At 41.7% G+C, this 18,145-nt stretch overlaps 1 protein-coding gene across 2 annotated transcripts in view; it reads left to right on the top strand.

The window, feature by feature from the left end:
• The first annotated feature begins 3,606 nt into the window (after positions 1-3,606).
• The window catches only part of haspin (histone H3 associated protein kinase), a 56,328-nt gene continuing 41,789 nt past the window's right edge, over positions 3,607-18,145 (top strand). Inside the window, exons 1-3 of one of the 2 annotated variants that reach the window (XM_048600445.1) lie at positions 3,607-3,922; positions 9,639-9,863; positions 15,712-15,838. In XM_048600445.1, coding sequence (XP_048456402.1) covers positions 3,723-3,922; positions 9,639-9,863; positions 15,712-15,838 — 552 coding nt within the window. In that variant the 5' untranslated portion in view covers positions 3,607-3,722. The remainder of the gene's footprint in view (positions 3,923-9,638; positions 9,864-15,711; positions 15,839-18,145) is intronic. The other variant, XM_048600452.1, reaches the window with a different exon arrangement.

Here is an 18,145-nt window from a genome sequence, read left to right on the forward strand (position 1 = left end):
CTTCTATGGTGGGATTCGAACCCAGGTCCCCAGATTGGTACCTCACTGGGGTAGCACTCTGGAAATCAAGGGCTGGTGTTCCTGGAGTTGTCATGAAAGTTAAAGATTCTTTATAAAAATACGCAAAATTCCTCAATTTACCTGTCTTTTAGACCCAGGTTGACAAAGCATGGACCAGCTTTCTTATTTAAAAATAATTATCATTTATTACAGAAAAGGAGATCCTGATTACAGGTAAATAATTATGAAATGTCGACATATAACTCCACTGGTTTAAACACTAACCCCCTTATAAAATGTTACGTACAAACACAAATAAACATGGGTGTTGGGGGGCAGAGGAGAAGACTGGGAAAGCAGTTCAATAGTCCCTGTCCACAGCATTTGTGGAGATGATCCTTTGGTTACTAAAAGTCTTTTTTACTATTTTGGTTCACAAACAAAAATACAGAAAAATAAAAAGCAGCATTTACAATAAAAGAATAAATGTTAAATATAATAGAAACATAGAAAATAGGAGCAGAAGTGGGCCATTCAGCCATCTGATCCTGCTCTGCCATTCATTATGATTATGGTTGATCATCTAACTCAATAGCCTGCTCCTGCTTTTCCCCCATATCCTCTGATCCCTTTCACCCCAAGTGCTATATCTAACTTCTTAAAACCATACAATGTCTTGGCCTTGACTATTTTCTGTGGTAGCAAATTCCACAGCTTCGCCACCTTCATTCTGGGTGAAGAAATTTCTTATCTCAGTCTTAAGTAGTTTACCCTGTCTTGGACTCCTCCACCTTCTCGAATGTATTTCCTGCATCCATCCTGCCTATTCCTGTCTTAGAATTTTACAACTGAAAGCATTTTAAGGGCATTTCCTTCATTATGGCATGGCAGACTTGTTAAGAAGCTAAGAGCTCATAGGATCCCAGACAAACTGGCAAACTGAATCCAAAACTGGCTTACTGGCAGGAAACAGAGGGTGATGGTCAAAGGGTGTTTTGCTGACTGGAAGCCTGCATCCAGTGGCATCCCACAGGGTTTGGTGCTGCATCCAATGTTCCCACTAAGCTGCATGGTAAGGTCCTCCATAGCAATCATAGTATTAACTGATGGTTTCCGAACATTGGAGACCACATAGCCAAAAAGAAAATTAGAGGGGATGTGGCTGGGTCCCTTGCAGCTTGTAGTGTGCATAAATGATCTAGACATGAATGGTCAGTAAGTTTACAGGTGACATTAAAATTGGCAGTGTGGCAGGTAGCGAAGAGGAAAGCCTGAGACTACAAGACAGTATAAACGGATTGGGTCAGATGAGTAAAGTAGTATCAAATTGAATTTAATGCTGAAAAGTGAGGGTCACTGTCATAATCAGAGTCATACAGCACGGAAGCAAACACGTCAGTCCAACCAGTCCATGCCGAACATAATCCAAAACTAAAGTAGTCCCACCTGCCTGCTCCTGGCCCTTATACTTCCAAACTTTTCCTATTTGTGTACTTATCCAAATGTCTTTTAAAATGTTGTAATTGTTCCCACATCTACCACTTCCTCAGGAAGTTCATTCCACATATGAACCACTCTGTGTAAAAAAAATTGCCCCTCATGTCTTTTTTAAATCTCTCTCCTCTCACCTTAAATGTGTCCCCTGGTCTTGAAATCCCCCATCCTAGGGAAAAGACAAGTATCATGAACTCGATCTATTTCCCTCATTATTTTATGAGCTTCTATCAGGTCACCTCTCAACCACCTATGCTCCAGTGAAAAAAATCCCAGCCTTTCTTCTTTATAACTCAAACCTTCCACAGCTGGCAACATCTGGGGTGATGCATTTTGAGAACTAACAAAGCAAGGGAGTGCATATTGAAAGGTAGGATCCCAGGAATTACAGAGGATTGGAGGGACCTTGGTACACATGTCTTGAGGTCCCTGAAGGCAGCAGGACACGTAGATAAGTTGGTTAAGGCAGCAGGTGGGATTTTTGCCTTTATTTGTCAAGGCACTGACTACAAAAGCAAGTTGGTTATAATGGAGTTCTATATGCTATTATGCTACAGTTAGAGTACTGTGGGTAGTTTTGGTTACCACACTATAGGAAGGATGTAACTGCAAGAGAGAAAGTGCAGAAGAGATTCAGGAGGATGTTGCCTGGACTGTAGGGAGATTGTATAGGCTGGGGTTGTTTCCCTTAGAGCAGAGAAGGCTACGAAGGGGACATGAGGGCATGGATAGGGAGAAGGTCGAGAAACAGAAGGCTGGAAGAACACAGCAAGCCAGGCAGCATCTGGAGAAAAGGAGAAGTCAATGTTTCGGGTATTACCCTTCTTCAGGACTGAATGTAGGAGTAGGGGGAGCTGGTCATACCTACTACCAGTGACCACCTAACACCACCATTCTGCTACTTCCCTGCCTCTTTATCTGCAGCTCCCCCTACGCCACTTTGCATCAGTTTTCACAGTAGAAGACACCAGCAGCATACCAGAACTTCATGAGTCAGTGGGCAGAGATGAGTGTAGTTGCCATCACAAAGGAGACAACACTGGGTTACACTCCAGGGTTCTGAAGGAAAAAGCTGAGGAGATTGTAACGGGATTGGTAGTGATCAGAAATGGGGTGGGGGGGGATCTAAATGAAACTTACAGAATACTGAGAGACCTGGATAGAGTGGGCATAGAGGTTTCCACCAAGAGGCACTACAACCTAAGGGCACAACCTCAGTGAAGGGATGATCCTTTAGAACTGAGATGAGGAGGAATTTCTATTGCCAGAGGGTGGTTAATCTGTGGGAACTCAGAAAGATGTGCTGCAAAAGGCTCACTGACTATACTTAAGGCAGAGATAGATAGGTTTGTTGATTACTAAGGTGGGGAGGAGTCAAGGGTTACCTGGAGAAGGTAAGAGAATGGAGTTGAGAAACATAGGCTCAAAGATGTGCAGTTAGGTAGACTGAACATGCTAAATTCCCCATAGTATGCAGGGAGGTGCAGGGTTACAGGAATAGGGAAGGAGGGTGGGTCTGGTTAGGATCCTCTTTGGAGGGTCGGAATGGACTCGATGGGCTGAATGGCCTGTTCCACACTTTAGAGATTGTTTGATTCTAAGTCAGCCACGAACAAATGGCACTGCAAACTCGTTGGGCCGAATGGCCCGATTCTGCTTCAACACTTATAAACTCTCCATGAGTTGTTAAAAAAGTTTACCAAGCCCCTTGCCAATCAGGACAGCAACTTCCGGCACATAACTAACTCCGCGTTGTACTTTCCGTAAAAATCCTACTAATTTTGCGTACGTAACTGTACACAGAAAGGAACAACACAAATAAACAATACTGGAACAACAAATATCGTATTCCAGTTATGAAATGGTCACCTAGGCAAACTCCCAACACCCAGGTTATGGAAAAAGTACAAAGAAAGCCACAGAAATTTCTGGAAAAGCTAAGCAGGTCTAGCTACATCGGTCGAAGATAAACAAACAGAGTTAACGTTTCGGGTCGAGTGACCCTTGCACAGAGCAGAAAAAGACTCCACCCACCGCGCTCCGCCATGCCCTCTAGCTACAACACACCACCAACCATCCGTCTCTGACGCACATCCGAAAGTGAGAGCCAATTAACACGCAGCGTTGCCACCGGGCCGTCCAATCAGGGGAGAGGAAATTCAAACGGCGAGGCGGTTAGTCGATCGCGAGCTCGAGCGTAGCTTCTGGCTTTCGGCTGCTCGCCCGGGATGATGAAGACTCAGGCCGGTGGCCGCCCGGCTTTGGTACGGACTTACGGGAAATACAGACAGCGGACCGTAAAAGCACCCAAGTGGTTGAGTCCCGAGACGGGCAGAGAACATCTTTTCTCGTCGTCAGACTCAATCGATAACAGTGGCCATTCCAGCAGCAGCAGCAGTAACCCGTCCTTCAAATCCAAAAAGAAAAGGTGCACGAGCTGTCATTTGCTTTTCATTGGGAAGAGTGGAGAGTCGTGATCCTCATGGACGTGCGTGGAATCGCGATAGGAGTTTGGCTAGGCAGGCGTTTCTGCCGGGTCTGCCCCGGTCGAGGATATCACTGAATGGTTGCAGATCACGCGGAGGAAGGGGGAGGTGAACAGCCACTAGATGTGGTCCACATCTGTATCAGCATCATATACAGATGGGAGGATGTAGTCCTGCAATCAGCGTTCAGGCAGCTAGGTAGGGAATGAGCGATCAAGACCTCAGAAGTGGTAATTTTTGGATTGCGCTATGTGCTAAGTCAATTAAAAGTGAGAAGATAATTCGCCGCAGTGTCTTGTCAATTATAATCATGAGCCAAACCACTGAAGTCTATAGTTTCCACTGTACTGTTAAGGGTATCCGGGAAAGCTAAAGTGCAGCAACACTGTAGAAGCAATAGGATAAAGCAGATTGTATGCATGCCTGGAAAAAAAATGGAGAGGCCTTTAGATACATGGGGCATTGAGATCACCCTGGTATCGAAGGAGCCTACCTTGCTAATTACATTGTGCAGGGTATGGAAACCAGGAGGTAACATCAGAATGAAGTAGCAAGCTGTACAGAATACTGTGAGCAGTTTTGGTCCTCTTATTTAAGAAAAGATTCCCTTTCATTTCAGGCAGTTCAGAGAAGGGTCACTAGGATGATCCCTGTGTGGAGGAATTGTCTTATGAGCAAAGGTTAAACAGGTTGGGACTCATTGGATTCTAGAAGAATGAGAGGTGATCTCACTTAAATGGACAGTATCCTTAAGGGACTTGACAGAGTACATGCTGAGAGGATGGGAGAATTTAGGACCAGAGGGCATCATCTCAGAATTTTAAGACTAACTTAAGTCAATTTAAGACTAAGATGAGAAGGAATTTCTTCTTTCAAAGGGTTGTCACTTTTTTGGAAATTCTTGCCACAGAGAGCTGAGGGGGCAGAGTCCTGATTTGCCCTAGATGGGGTCCTGAGTTGTTGACTTGGGTTGACTGTTGAGTTTTCAAGATTTGTTTGTTGATTCGCTTGCCAATACTCAACTCTAACAATGATTTGTCAGTTTTGTTGAAGAGAAATATGGCTTTCTGCCATTTCATTTTGATTTTGTTACTCATGCCTGTTATCATTTCCCAATTCAGTGCTTTACGGCTATTGAAAATGTGGTTTGGATACGCTGCAATATCAATATTTTCCACAGTTGCAATAGTTGTGTTTCTCCACTCGAGGATTGCCTTTTATACGTCAAAGTTGGACATAATCTATTTCTGTCTGGCTCTTTTGATTTTCTCTGCTGCCTAAGCCTTTTCATTTGATTGGGGACAGTGTGGTAATGACGTGTAGTGTTCTATTTCCTAGTCTTTTGTGAAGTGGCTGAATTCTTCACTTGTGAATTGATGGCCTGGCAGAACCCAAACTGAGTGTCAGTGAGCAGGTTAATACTAAGCAAGTGCTGTTTATTTGTGCTGGTGACAATTTCTGTTTACATTACTGATGATGTAAAGTAGGCTGATGAGGCACTAATTAACCAGTTTGGTTTGTCCTGCTTTTTGTGTACAGGATATAGCTGGGCAATTTACTACTTTGACAATGCTGTAGTTTTGGTGTGACAGCTTGACTAGGGGTGCGGGACATTCTTGCGCACAAGACTTCATGGTATTGTCAGGTGCTCTAACCTTTGCAGTATTTTGTGCCTTTAGCTGTTTCTTTATTCAACATGGTAGGGATCACATTGACTGAAGACTGGCACCATGATGTGGTGGAATAGAGTCATAGAGTTATACAGCATGGAAACAGACCCTTCGGACCAATTCGTCCATGCTGACCAGATATCCTAAACTGATCGAGTCCCATTTGCCAGCATCTGGCCCATATCCCTCTAAACGCTTCTTATTCAAGTATCCATCCAAGTGCCTTATAAATGTTGTAATTATACCGACATCCACCATTTCCTCTAGCAGCTCGTTCCATATATGCAGCACCTGCCAAAATGGCGGCACTGGCCAGGTAAGCAGCGTTCTGATTCCTGGGCCTGTCTGCTCCAGGCGGCCAATTCCTCCCATCTTTCCTTACCCTTTTTGTCATCTTTCTTTTTCTTCATTTTCATAGAATCCCTACAGTATGGAAACAGGCTCTTCAGCCCGACAAGTCCACACCGATCCTCGGAGCATCCCAGCCAGACCCATCCCCCTATAACCCACCTAAGCTACACATCCCTGATTACTATGGGCAATTTAGCATGGCCAATTCACCTAGCCTGCACAGCTTTGGATTGTGGGAGGAAACCGGAGCACCAGGAGGAAACCCACGCAGACACAGGGGGAAATGTGCAAACTCCACACAGGCAGTCGCCCGAGGGTGGAATCGAACCCGGGTCCCTGGCACTGTGACGCAGAAGTGCTAACCACTGAGCCCTTTTCTTTCTATCGGCAGCGGCAGAGAAGGTGACGTCATGGAAGAGTGGCTAGAGCGGGACTTTTGGCAAGGTAGCAGTCTGGCCTGGCAGCGGAGCTGAAGACTCCTGGTTGTGGTAGGCCCAGAGTGGGAACTCCAGGCATCAATGAGGTTTTGGTTTTAGCAGAACCAGGGGCTCCTGTTTGTGGTAGGCCCAGACTGGAGACTTCTAGTTATTGACATGGTGGTGGTGGCAGCAGCTCCTGGTTGTGATAGGCCCAGAGCCAGTGTCTCCTGGTTATTGGCGAGGTGGCGGTAGTGGAGCTGGGAGCTCCTGTTGTGGGGTGAATGTGGATCCAGCACAGGACCTAGCATTGGTGGCCTGTGATGAAGTGGGCCCAGTGACCAAGAGATGGCACCTGAAGAGTGGCACCCCTGACATTGGTGGGTCTGGCTCAGGAGGTGGAGGAGTGACAACGCAGGTGTCATTGTTCGGCTGGCTCAGGACTCGTGATGGAGGTAGCAGAACAAAGATGAACTCTTTCAGCTTGTAGACAACGTGTGGAGCCGGACGAACACAGCAGGCCAGGCAGCATCAGAGGAGCAGGAAAGTTGAAGTTTCGGATCGGGACCTTCTTCAGGTTTCAATTTTCCTGCTCCTCTGATGCTGCCTGGCCTGCTGTGTTCCTCCAGCTCCACACTGTGTTATCTCTGACTCCAACATCTGCAGTTCTTACTGTCTCTGGACTCTTTCAGGTTTATCTTCTTATTCTTTAAATATTCAAACGGAACGGTTGAAACTTTTTGCTATTTTTACTGTGTTGTTCATTGTAGAGTACAAATGACAATAAATCGTCATTCAACAAGTTGACCCTCGGGTCTTTTTTTTTTAAAAATATTTTTCCTCTCTCACCCTAAACCTATGGCCTCTAGTTTTTGAATCCCCTTTTCTCCAAAAAAGATTTTGACTCTTCACCCTATCCGTGGTCAGCCATGATTTTATAAACCTCTATAACATCACTCCTCAGCCTCCGAATACTGTAATGCTGAGATGGATCATCCACGCAGCACTTATTGCAAGTTTTTTAGCCTGATCTTTAGCACTGATTTTATGGGCTCCCTCCATCATTGAGGATAGATGTATATTTCTGGAGTTGCCTCCTTGGGTGAGTTGTTTAATTGTTCACTCGCATTCATGACTGGCTGTGACAGGACTGCAGAGCTTGGATCTTGCCTGTTTTTGTGGAATTACTTTCTTCTATCACTTGCTACTTGTGCCATTGGGCATGCAACTAGTCAGCTGCTTGCTTTACTAGGTTGCCAATTCATTTTTTTGGCAGGCCTGGTGTTGTGCTTGGCCAGCCTTCCTGCACTCCTGATTGAACCAGGGTTGATCCTCTGGCTTGATAGTAATGGTAGAGCTGGACATATGTCAGGGCATGGGGTGGTTGCTGATGGCACACAGTGGCATATGGATGCCTGTCTTGAGTTGCTTCATCTGTTTGAAATCCAATCCATTGAGCACAAGAAGAGTTTCCTCAATGTGAAGACAGGAGTCCACAAGGACAATATCGACATTTACATCTGTGACAGGCAGGTTGGTGAGTATGAGGTAAAGTATGTTTTTCCCTTTTGTTTCCCATTTACTACCTGCTGCAGATTCTGTCCAGCAGCCAAGTCCTTTAGGACTTGACCAGCTCAGCCATTCGTGGTGTTACTGAGCCTTTCTTGGTGATTCAAGTTCCCAATCCAGATTACATTTTGTGGCCTTGCCATCCTCAGTGCTTCTTTCAAATGATGGTTAGTATGAAGGAACTTTCATTGGTGAGGCAGGGTGTAGTAGGTAGTAATCGGCAGGACATTTCTGTGTCCATGTTTGACCTGATGCCATAAGACTAGATGAGGTCCGGAGTCAATGCTGAAGACTCCCAAGGCAACTCCCTCTGGACTGTTAATCACTGTGGCACCACCTCTGCTAAGTCTGTCTTGCCTGTGGGACAGAACATATCTAGTGATGGTCTTGTCTGGGATTTTGTGTGTAACGTATTATTCTATGAGTACGATTGTGTCAGGCTGTCTCACAAGATTGTCTTCCCAATTTTGGCACTAGCCTGCACATCTTAGAAAGGAAGACTGCAGTGATGATAGGGTTGACCTTGCCATAGTTGTTGCTGGTTCCTAAGTTGATGCCACGTTGTCTGTCCAGGTTCAATGCTTTTCTTTAGACTTTTTAGAGGTTTGATATGACTGAGTGACTGGCTGGCTTGCTAGGCCCTTTCAGAGGACAGTTAATAGCCAACCACATTGCTTTGGGTCTGGAGTCACATATAGGCCAAACCAGTTAAGGATGACTGATTTCTTTCCCTAGTGGACATTAGTGAACCAGCTAGGTTGTTACAACAATTGACAATAAGACTATGGGTCATCATTAGACTTATAGTTGTGTTTGTAGTTGAATTCAACGGTCAGATTGATTTTTTCCGAGTAGGTGTTGATGAAAATGTTCACAAGCAAAGACAATTGTCAAGCAGTCTTTCTCGACCTGAGTGTAGTGGCCTTCAACTTGCGTTTATACCCTTGATGCAAGCGTAACTGGTTGTCCTTACTGCACAAGGGCTGCTTGAAGTCAGATCTCTAGCTTCATGCTGTAGGGTGACTTCATTATTCATATCCTAGTTCTTCATTGGTGCTGCAATTACTAGTTGGTTTATTATAGTTTTAGTTTTAATTTTGATTCTAAATTTTAAGCTGCCACCATACCCTTTTAAGAGTAGTCAGTGATGCTGAACTCCAGTAGAATATTTAGTGTAAAACCAGGAATTGTAAGAGACACACTGACTGCATAATGTTTCTACAACCGTGATGGGGACGCACTGTTTAATCAAGTGATAATATAATTTTAGCTTCAGTTTCAATTGAACTTCACATTTAGAATATTATGGTACATTATACAGTTCTGAATACCCACTTAAAAAATTGAAAGTTTTGGCACGGAACAAGGCCAACATTTAGAGCTTTTTTTGAATGCTTTATTTTAGTTTACGCATGCTTTGTTAGGCAGTTTGATTGCAGGCAATGAAATATTGGAGAAGGTAGGAAAGGTACACAGTGAACATTTAGATCAGGTTTTAGAATATTTTTGTGTATGGAGTTATTTGTGAAATTTCAAGGCCTGAGCAAATTTTTTTTTTGAACATAAAATACTGATATTTACTTTCTTTAATCAGCATGTTATATAAAACTCTCTCATATCTTTTCAAATCTTATATTCTCATCTTTTTCCAGGCAACAGAAAGTATTGCCGAATGTTTCAAATGCTAAAGCGACAGCAAAGAAAAATGTTGGAAAGCTAACAAGTAGCAAAAGTCACAAGAGAAAACATTCTTATGTATTCAGAGGCCGAGGAGTTTTACATGATAAAAACCATAGCTCCATTTCCACAGAAGATGAATGTCAGGAAAACTGCATGTTTACGCAAGACAAAGAAAATTATTTTGTTCCTGTTACTAGGTACATATTGTTATCTTGTTTGTCCTCCAGTGAGAAAATGATAATGTTCTTCTGGGATATTTGACAGAATTTCAGTGGGAATGTAGGTAACTAAGAATGTATATTATGTATTTTGAACAATTTCTGATGTGATCTTTTAGCACATCCACAGATACAAACAAGAAACCTCAGACCAATTTTTCACACATTTTCTGTTATTGTGTAGGAAAAAAATTGCTACCGGAACATAAAAGGAGTATGGCAGCACATATATGTGAGAGAGATATCCAGCTTGGCTTCGCCCAAGGGTGTGCTGTAATATGTCAACCAGTAACAGATTTTAGGAAATTGAGCATTTTGACTATGACTTAGCCATTTATTTAAACTAATGGATAATAGTTAGTGATTGTGGTCCACAATTTCCGGAGACATACCACCGGTGGATACAATTATATGCCAGCTCTGTCAAAAGGGGGAAATCTCTAACCTGATTATTATAGCGGAGGGTAGCATTCATACTGCAAAAATCGCAGGCAAGCTTTATAAAAGTTCATTGCAGTCTGCTATTGAGGAAGATTACGATAGAATTGGAGTTGGTTTAGTTCATTTGCATGGCTAAAAATTATAGACGATATACATATTAAAACACCTGTGAATAACTGCTGGTATAGTAATCGTGCACATACCATGCAGGGTAGTGGCTTGAAATTGAAACCTTCATCACCTGGGTCCAAATAGATTCTTCAATTTGACACATGCTGCCCTGGCTTATTTAGTAAGTTGAAACCTTTGCAAAATATTTAAAATCATCCTGACAGCACATGAGTATCTGTTAATTCAAAGGTAACTTCCACAAAAGTCATATCAGTGACACAACATTTTACATCTCAAAACCAGCAACTGTAGCCAGAAAGAAGGAGTTTTTTTTTTGTACACCAGGGTACTTTTTACAGACCTGAGATTTTAAATTTGATAACTTGTGCAAAGAATATTTTTCCAGTTTTATTTTTCATTAAGGCACTAGAAAGCTGGACTGATGTACATGAATATCCATTGAGGAGGGAAGGGGCAAAGCTTTTTAAAAGAATGGAAGAAAACCTGGCCTTTGAGGAAAAAATGGAATATATTTTGATTCTGTGGTTTTACTTCATAATAGCTTCATCTTTAACATTTTAAGAGAGAGGATTTATTGGAATGTTCCTGTTTTCCAAATCTAGCCTGAATAACTCTTGGAATATCTATTACATGTTATCTGAATTCAAACAAAATATTTCTGTAAAAAGTGGTTTTTGCTTCTTAATTACTTGAGCTGAATTGGAGGTATGATGGATATTATAGTTTTAAATGATTTCTTGTATGATATGAATTGGTTAACAAAAGAATTGGAGGCAGTATTGGGGAAAGCATTTTTTCTTTTCAGTGTATGATTTGAATTTGGATTGCACTACCTGTTTGGGTCATGGAAATTGATTCAACAGTAGCATTCAGAAATTGGATGAACACTTAGAGGAAAACCTTGCAGGATTTGGGACAAAGCAGAGTTTGGAACCTACTAGATTACCCTTCAAAAGAGCCAGCACAGACTTGCTAAGATCATAAGAAATAGGAGCAGGTGTAGTCCATTTGGCCTCTCATGTTTGCCCTCTTCTTCAACAAAATCATGGCTGGTCTGCTCCAGGCCTCAACTCCTCTATCATGCCAGTTCATCATAGACCTCAACTCCCTGTTGTTTCAAAAATCTATTTACCACCTTGAAATACATTTAGTGATCTAATCTCCACAGCTTTCTGAGATAGAGAATTCCAGATCATAGAATCCCTATGGTGTGGAAACAGGCCCTTCGCCCCAACAAGTCCACACCGACCCTGAGAGCACCCATCCAAACCCACCTAATCTACACATCCCTGATCATACAGGCAATTTAGCATGGCCAATCTACCTAACCTGCACATCTTTGGACTGTAGGAGGAAACCGGAGCACCTGGAGGAAACCCATGCAGACATGGGGAGAATGTGCAAACTCCACACAGACAGTTGCCAGAGGGTGGAATTGAACCTGGGTCCCTGGTGCTGTGAGGCAGCAGTGCTAACCACTGTGCCACCCTAAATGCTCATTACCTTTAGAGAAGAAATTCCTCAACTGCAGAATAAAGAGACATTTGTTAAATCTATGTTTCCTCGTTTGAGATTGCCCTACTAGTGGAAACATCTATCTGGTCAAGCCGTCTCAAAATTTTGAATGCTTCAATAAGATCATTCGTCTAAGCTCTAATGAATAAACGCCTGAATCTTCGTTGATAAGTCAACACATTCACTCCAATCAGCCTAGTGAATTTCTTTTGAACTGCTTTCCATGGCAGTATAGCCATTCTTAAACATGGAGATCAAAACTGTACACAATATTCCAGGTATGGCCTCACCCATACCGTCTCCAATTGTAACAAGAATTCCCTATTTTTAACTCCAAACTCCAAACCCCAAGCAATGAAGGCCAAAATTCCAATTGCCTTTTTAATTACCTACTGCACCTGCCTGCTAACATTGTATTTCATGCATAATGACCCCTAGATCTGTCTGTGCTGCAGTTTTTTGGAGTCTCTCTCCATTTTAATAATAGTCTCCCTTTTGATTCTTACAACCGAAGGATACAAACTTGCACTTTCCAACATTAAACTCCACCTTTCAAGTTCTTGCTCGTTCACTCAGTCTAGCTATATTCCTATGCAGGTTCCTGTATCTTCAACACAAAATGCTCTCTCACCAATTTTTGTACTGTCAGCCAGTTTGGATACATTACACACCATCCCCTTCTCCAAGTCATTAATGCTCAGCAGCATTTTTATTACCTGGTATCTATGGGACCAGGTGTTTACGGTTGATCAAATATTCCAATTGATCAAGAAGTGCACACACTAGTAATATAAATGTAATGTGGGGGATATACACACACCACTGGTTATGCTTTATTTAAAGCATAAATCACTTAAATAGTAATGCAATTTTGCCTTAAATAAAACTTACTGGCAGAGAGCCTTCTCACTTGCACCCTGACATGGCTACTCATATCGTTGAGATCAGCATAATATAGTAAGCTTCTAGTATTTGAAGTTTATAATTTTTGCCAGTTTATTGAGAGTGTAGGTCCATAAGGTGCCAGTTAAAACAAAGTTTGCTATATACAGTAAATAATTGAGGCCGTAGGACTAATCTTTGTGGTATTCCATGAGTTATGACTTTCCAACCTGTAAAAGACCCATTAATCCTGATTCTGTCTTCTGTGTGTTAACCTATCCTCAATCCATGCTAATACATTATCCTCAGTGCCATAAGTTCCTATCTTATGCAAAACCTTTTATGGGGAACTTATCAAATGCCTTCTGGAATTTCAAATATAGAACATCTAAAGGTTCCCCTTTGTCATCTCTGCTTGTTACATCCTGAAAGAACTCTAGGAAATTTGTCAAACTTGATTTCCCTTTCGCAAGACCATGTTGATTGTCTGATTGTACTAATGTTTTCTGAATGACTTGCTATTTCTTCATTAATAATGATCTCTAACATTTTTCCAAACATCAGGTATTAGGCTAAACTAGCCTGTAGTTTCCTGCTTATGCCTCCTTCTAGACCATGGGCGTCACATTAGCAGTTTACCAATCCCCTAGAACCCTCTGGGAGTCTAGTGGGCAGTGTTCCCGCTAATTTTTCTCCTTTGGGAACTGGAGGTCAGTACTGTGAATGACATCAGTATGGTGATAGCTGTGTGTGGACCCGCTGATCAATTGCCCACGCAACTTAGAAATAAATTTGCCAGTAAATTCTGGAATATATTGACCAACACCTCCACTGTCTCTGCAACCACTTCTTTTGAAAGCCTTGGATGGAGGCCATGAAGTCTTGGTGACTTGTCTACGTTTATTCCCATTAGTTTGTCAAATACTTTGTCCTTTGCGATAGGGATAGTTATAAGATCTTTCTCCCCATCAGAATGTTGCTTATCAGTTATATTTAGGATCTTAGTATCCTCTTCCATGAAGACCGATGCAAAATATTGGTTTACGTTATTGCCGTTTCCCAGTTTCATTCTCCAAGAGTTACACACTAACATTACTTTTTCTTGTATATACCCAAAGAAGTTCTTGCTGTTTTTATTTCTTTCCAATTCACTTTCTTCTTCAATTTTCTCCCTCTTTATCAGTTTTGTTTTAGTTTTCTGATTGCTAAAAAACTCCTAATCCTCTGGCCTACCAATAGATTTTGCATGTTGTATGCCTTAGCTTTTGATTGGAAACTCTTGACCATCTTCGTGAACCATGGGTGGTTCGTTCTTCTCATCAAGTCCTTTTTGACCGAAATAATTTTTTTGCTGAGCATTATAAAATATCTGCTTAAAAGTCAGATTCTGATACTCTTCACAAATTAGGCTTCCATATTATTCTTGCCTATCTGGTTTGTCCAGCCAAATGCAGATTATAACTACTGACTGCACTGATACCTTCCATTACTAACAAAACTATCTCAACTCTTTTTTTCCTTTATACCTATTCTTCCAGAAAAAACAAATATCCCTGGATATTGAGTTCCTAGTCTGATTACCCAGCAACCATATATTCATAATAGCTTTCAAGCTGTATTAATTATTTTCTATTTGTGCTGTCAACTCGTCCATCTCGTTCGAAGTACTGTGTGCATTCAGTTAAGGAGCGTTAAGCTTTGACATTTTATCGTCAGCACTTTGGTTCTAATTTCCTTTGCACTTTTCATATATTTCCTACCCCTCCTGTCTCATTTTGATTATCATTCAGCTCTTCAATACCCTGCATATCCACTTGTATCTTTCATCATTTAAACTTCCCTTCAGTTCAACCCTCTTCCTCCACAAATTAATTTAAAGCCCAGATTATGCAATTTGCCAGGATACTGATCCCAGTGTGCTTCAAATGAAGCCCATCCTAACCAAATATTACTCTCTTTTCTGATGAAGGGTCTAGGCCCGAAACATCAGCCTTCCTGCTCCTATGATGCTGCTTGGCCTGCTGTGTTCATCCAGCTCTACACCTTGTTATCTCTTTTCCCACCACCCTTTTAATTGGATCCTGTTTCTCTGACACCAATCTTTGAGTCATGCATTTCTCATTTTTTATGTACACAAATTTTCACATGGCTCATGTAGTTATCTGGAGACTGTTACCTTTTCTGTAGCTCTGCTTTTTAAATTACCCACAAACTACTTGTTGTCCCTCATTTTTTGTAGTCTTACCTATGTCGTTATTCTCAAGCGGAGAAAATCACCTGAATCTGTCCATACCAACTCCAGGTTCCTCTCTAGCCAAGAAGAGATGTCCTGAATCTTGGGGACAAGTAGGCAACACGGACTTCAGAACTCTGTTACAGAAATAATATATATTCCCCTAACTTTGCTGTCCTCTATTACTGCTATATTTCTTTCTCTTCCACTGCCCAAACATCCCCACCACCACCATCCCTGCATAGTGCTCTGGACCAGGGTGCTGTGGTCAGCTTCTTGCAAGCTAAATTCTGACCCCAGTACCTGGCTTACATTGCCTGTGCTTGACCATGGAATTTGATGTTATTAGATTACGGGTGTGACTGGCTCCTGAAACACACTATCCAGGCTGAATGACCACCTGTGATTTATTATTCCATGATTCTGTAAGTGTTTTCATGTTTGGGTAGCTAAGATTTCAAAATGGACTTCATAGCAAATTTTAGATCTTTTAACGGAACAAATGATACTTCTGATATTTGCAGCTGGTTCTTAATATTTTGATATCTGTTAAAATTTCTTCTTTCCTTCCTTCTCCTACATTTTTTGGGGTTGTGGGAATAAAAACAATTGCAAATAAACCAGCAGCAGAATGGAAGGAATCATAAAAGAATCTCCAAATCTAAAATATGTCACATATCGGCGGAAACTGCGGAATTGCAAAACTATATCAAATCAACTTGTGAATACCCAGCTTCAAATGAAAAAGAAGGTAAGACAACTTTTTAAACTGTTTTTAGTAACAAATATCAAACTGAACTATTGAATTGAAGAACGCTGCACCTGAGTTGTAGTAGAGAAATGTTAATTTCTGGAACAAAAACATTTTTGCTTTCATTTTCTCAACTAAGCAACTGTGTCACTAATCCACAATTTGGCAAGACCATAATTTTATAAAATTTATCACCGTCTTCTCCATTCACTTTCCATTGCCTTTTAGTTAAAAACATCAATTGTTGCAATTCTAACTTGATTACAGCAGAAACTATTTTACACATGCCAAGATCTAGCTCAAAGCTCAATTGTCCTGGTTTTGGACAATAGTCTGAATTTTGTTTAGTTATCAAATAAAATGTTTTTTTGAAAACAGGTTATTTCTGGGAGTCTGATTTTTGGATGTTCAAACTATATTGAATTCTTTTAAGATTTTAATCACCTTGATCACATTGACCCTCAATTGTGTGCATGAAAAGAAATAAAAGGGAAGTTTGTTATCTTGTAATCTAGTAGATATGTGAGACAGTCCCCCCTAAAACTAATATATCAATTGGAACATATAGTGGTGCGGATAAAACGCAGTAATCCAAGGTGAGGTACAACTGAGATTCCATGCAATTGAAATGTAACATCTTCCCCCTTGTAATCCTGCCCGTTTAAGATTAACATTACGTTGGTCTTGTTTGAGTTTATTTTGTATCTGTTTCCTGATTTTTAAATGATTTAGGTATGTGGATACCCAGATCTCTTGGCTCTGACAGTTTCTAGCTTCTTTCCATTTGGGGAATATTCAGATTTGTCTTTCCTGGATCCTGTTTTGTGCTTGCCCACATAAACCTCCATCTGCCATAGTATTACCGTTTTGTGTAATCTCTTCAGTTTGTTGATTCTTTGGATGTGTGTGTCATTAGTTAGATCAAAATATATTGTTCATTTCGAATTGTCTTGAGAAAATGGTGGTGGGGGTGAGTTGCCCTTTTGAACTATTGGTAAGGTCATTGAATGTTAAGGGTAATGGTTGGACTCTGTCTTGTTGGGATGGTCATTGCTTGGCACTTTTGTGATGCAACTGTTACATTTAATAGTCCAAGTCTGAATTGGGTCTGTGTCTTGCTATATTTGGCAATGGACCACTTTGGTTTTTGAAGAGTTGTGAATGTTGCTGAACATTGTGTGCAATCATGCATCAACATTCTCACCTCTGACCGTATTGTTGAGCAAGGGTTATTTATAGTTGAAGATGTTTGGGTCCAGGACACTACTTGGAGAAACTAAGGGTCTGTGTGTGTGGTGCAGTGGTAGTGTCCCTACCTCTGGGCCAGAAGGCTAGGTTCAACTGCCACCTGCTCCAATTTTGTGTCATAACAGCATCTCTGAACAGTTCGATTATCTACTATGATATTTGCCTACGGTGATGTAATGTAGATAAGATGCTTGACCTTCAGCAACCACAACCATTTTTGTTTTTTTGGTATGTATGACTCCAGTTAATGGAGAGTTTTTGCTGATTTTTGTTGACTCCAGTTTTGCTGGGGTTCCTTGATGCTGCATTTGTTGATTTAAGTGCTGCTTGATACTGCTGTTGAAACTTTCCATCTCTGCTGATAATTAAGAGTAGACTGATGGGGTGGTTATTGGCAAGGTTGGATCTGTGGACGTACCTGGGCAATTTTCCGTCTTGCCAGGTAGATATTGTAACTGGACTGAATACTGAGGATGCTGGCCTGGGAGAGGATGCTCACATTGATAGGCCTATCATGTCACTGGATATACAGGATTTTGTGAAGGTAGTGCTGGTGATAAATCTCCAGGGATTTGCGTGTCTGCTGTACATGGTCCATGTTTCTGATGCTTACAGGAGGGAGGGGACATGGCTACATTGTTGGCTTTGAGGTCTCTGACTTTGAAAACACTGCCCTTCAGGCGTCCAAAGTCTGCACTATTGCATTGGAGTCGATGCTGGCTTTCATCATCAATGCCCGCTCACACCGAGGGGAGGCTTCCGAAGTAAGGGAAATAATCCATGTTATCCACGGGCTTGCCTGGATTTTGATGGTTGTAGACAGTGTTTGGTAGAAGTGGGCTGATAGAGAACCTTTGTTTTCTGGATGTTTAGTCTGAGGGCTGTTTTCTCATACACCTCTGTGAATGCATCAACAATGGTTTGTAACTTGGTCTTTGAATGTGTGCACACCCAGACATCATCTGTGTACTGCAGCTTGATAGCAGAAGTTGGGGTGGTCTTGGTTCTGGGCTGGAGGTGTTGAAGGGTCCCACTTGTCCTCTAAGTTATCTCTTCTCC

Source organism: Rhincodon typus, chromosome 1 (assembly GCF_021869965.1).
Source record: "Rhincodon typus isolate 14 chromosome 1, sRhiTyp1.1, whole genome shotgun sequence".
In the NCBI taxonomy this organism is placed as follows: Eukaryota; Metazoa; Chordata; class Chondrichthyes; order Orectolobiformes; family Rhincodontidae; genus Rhincodon; species Rhincodon typus.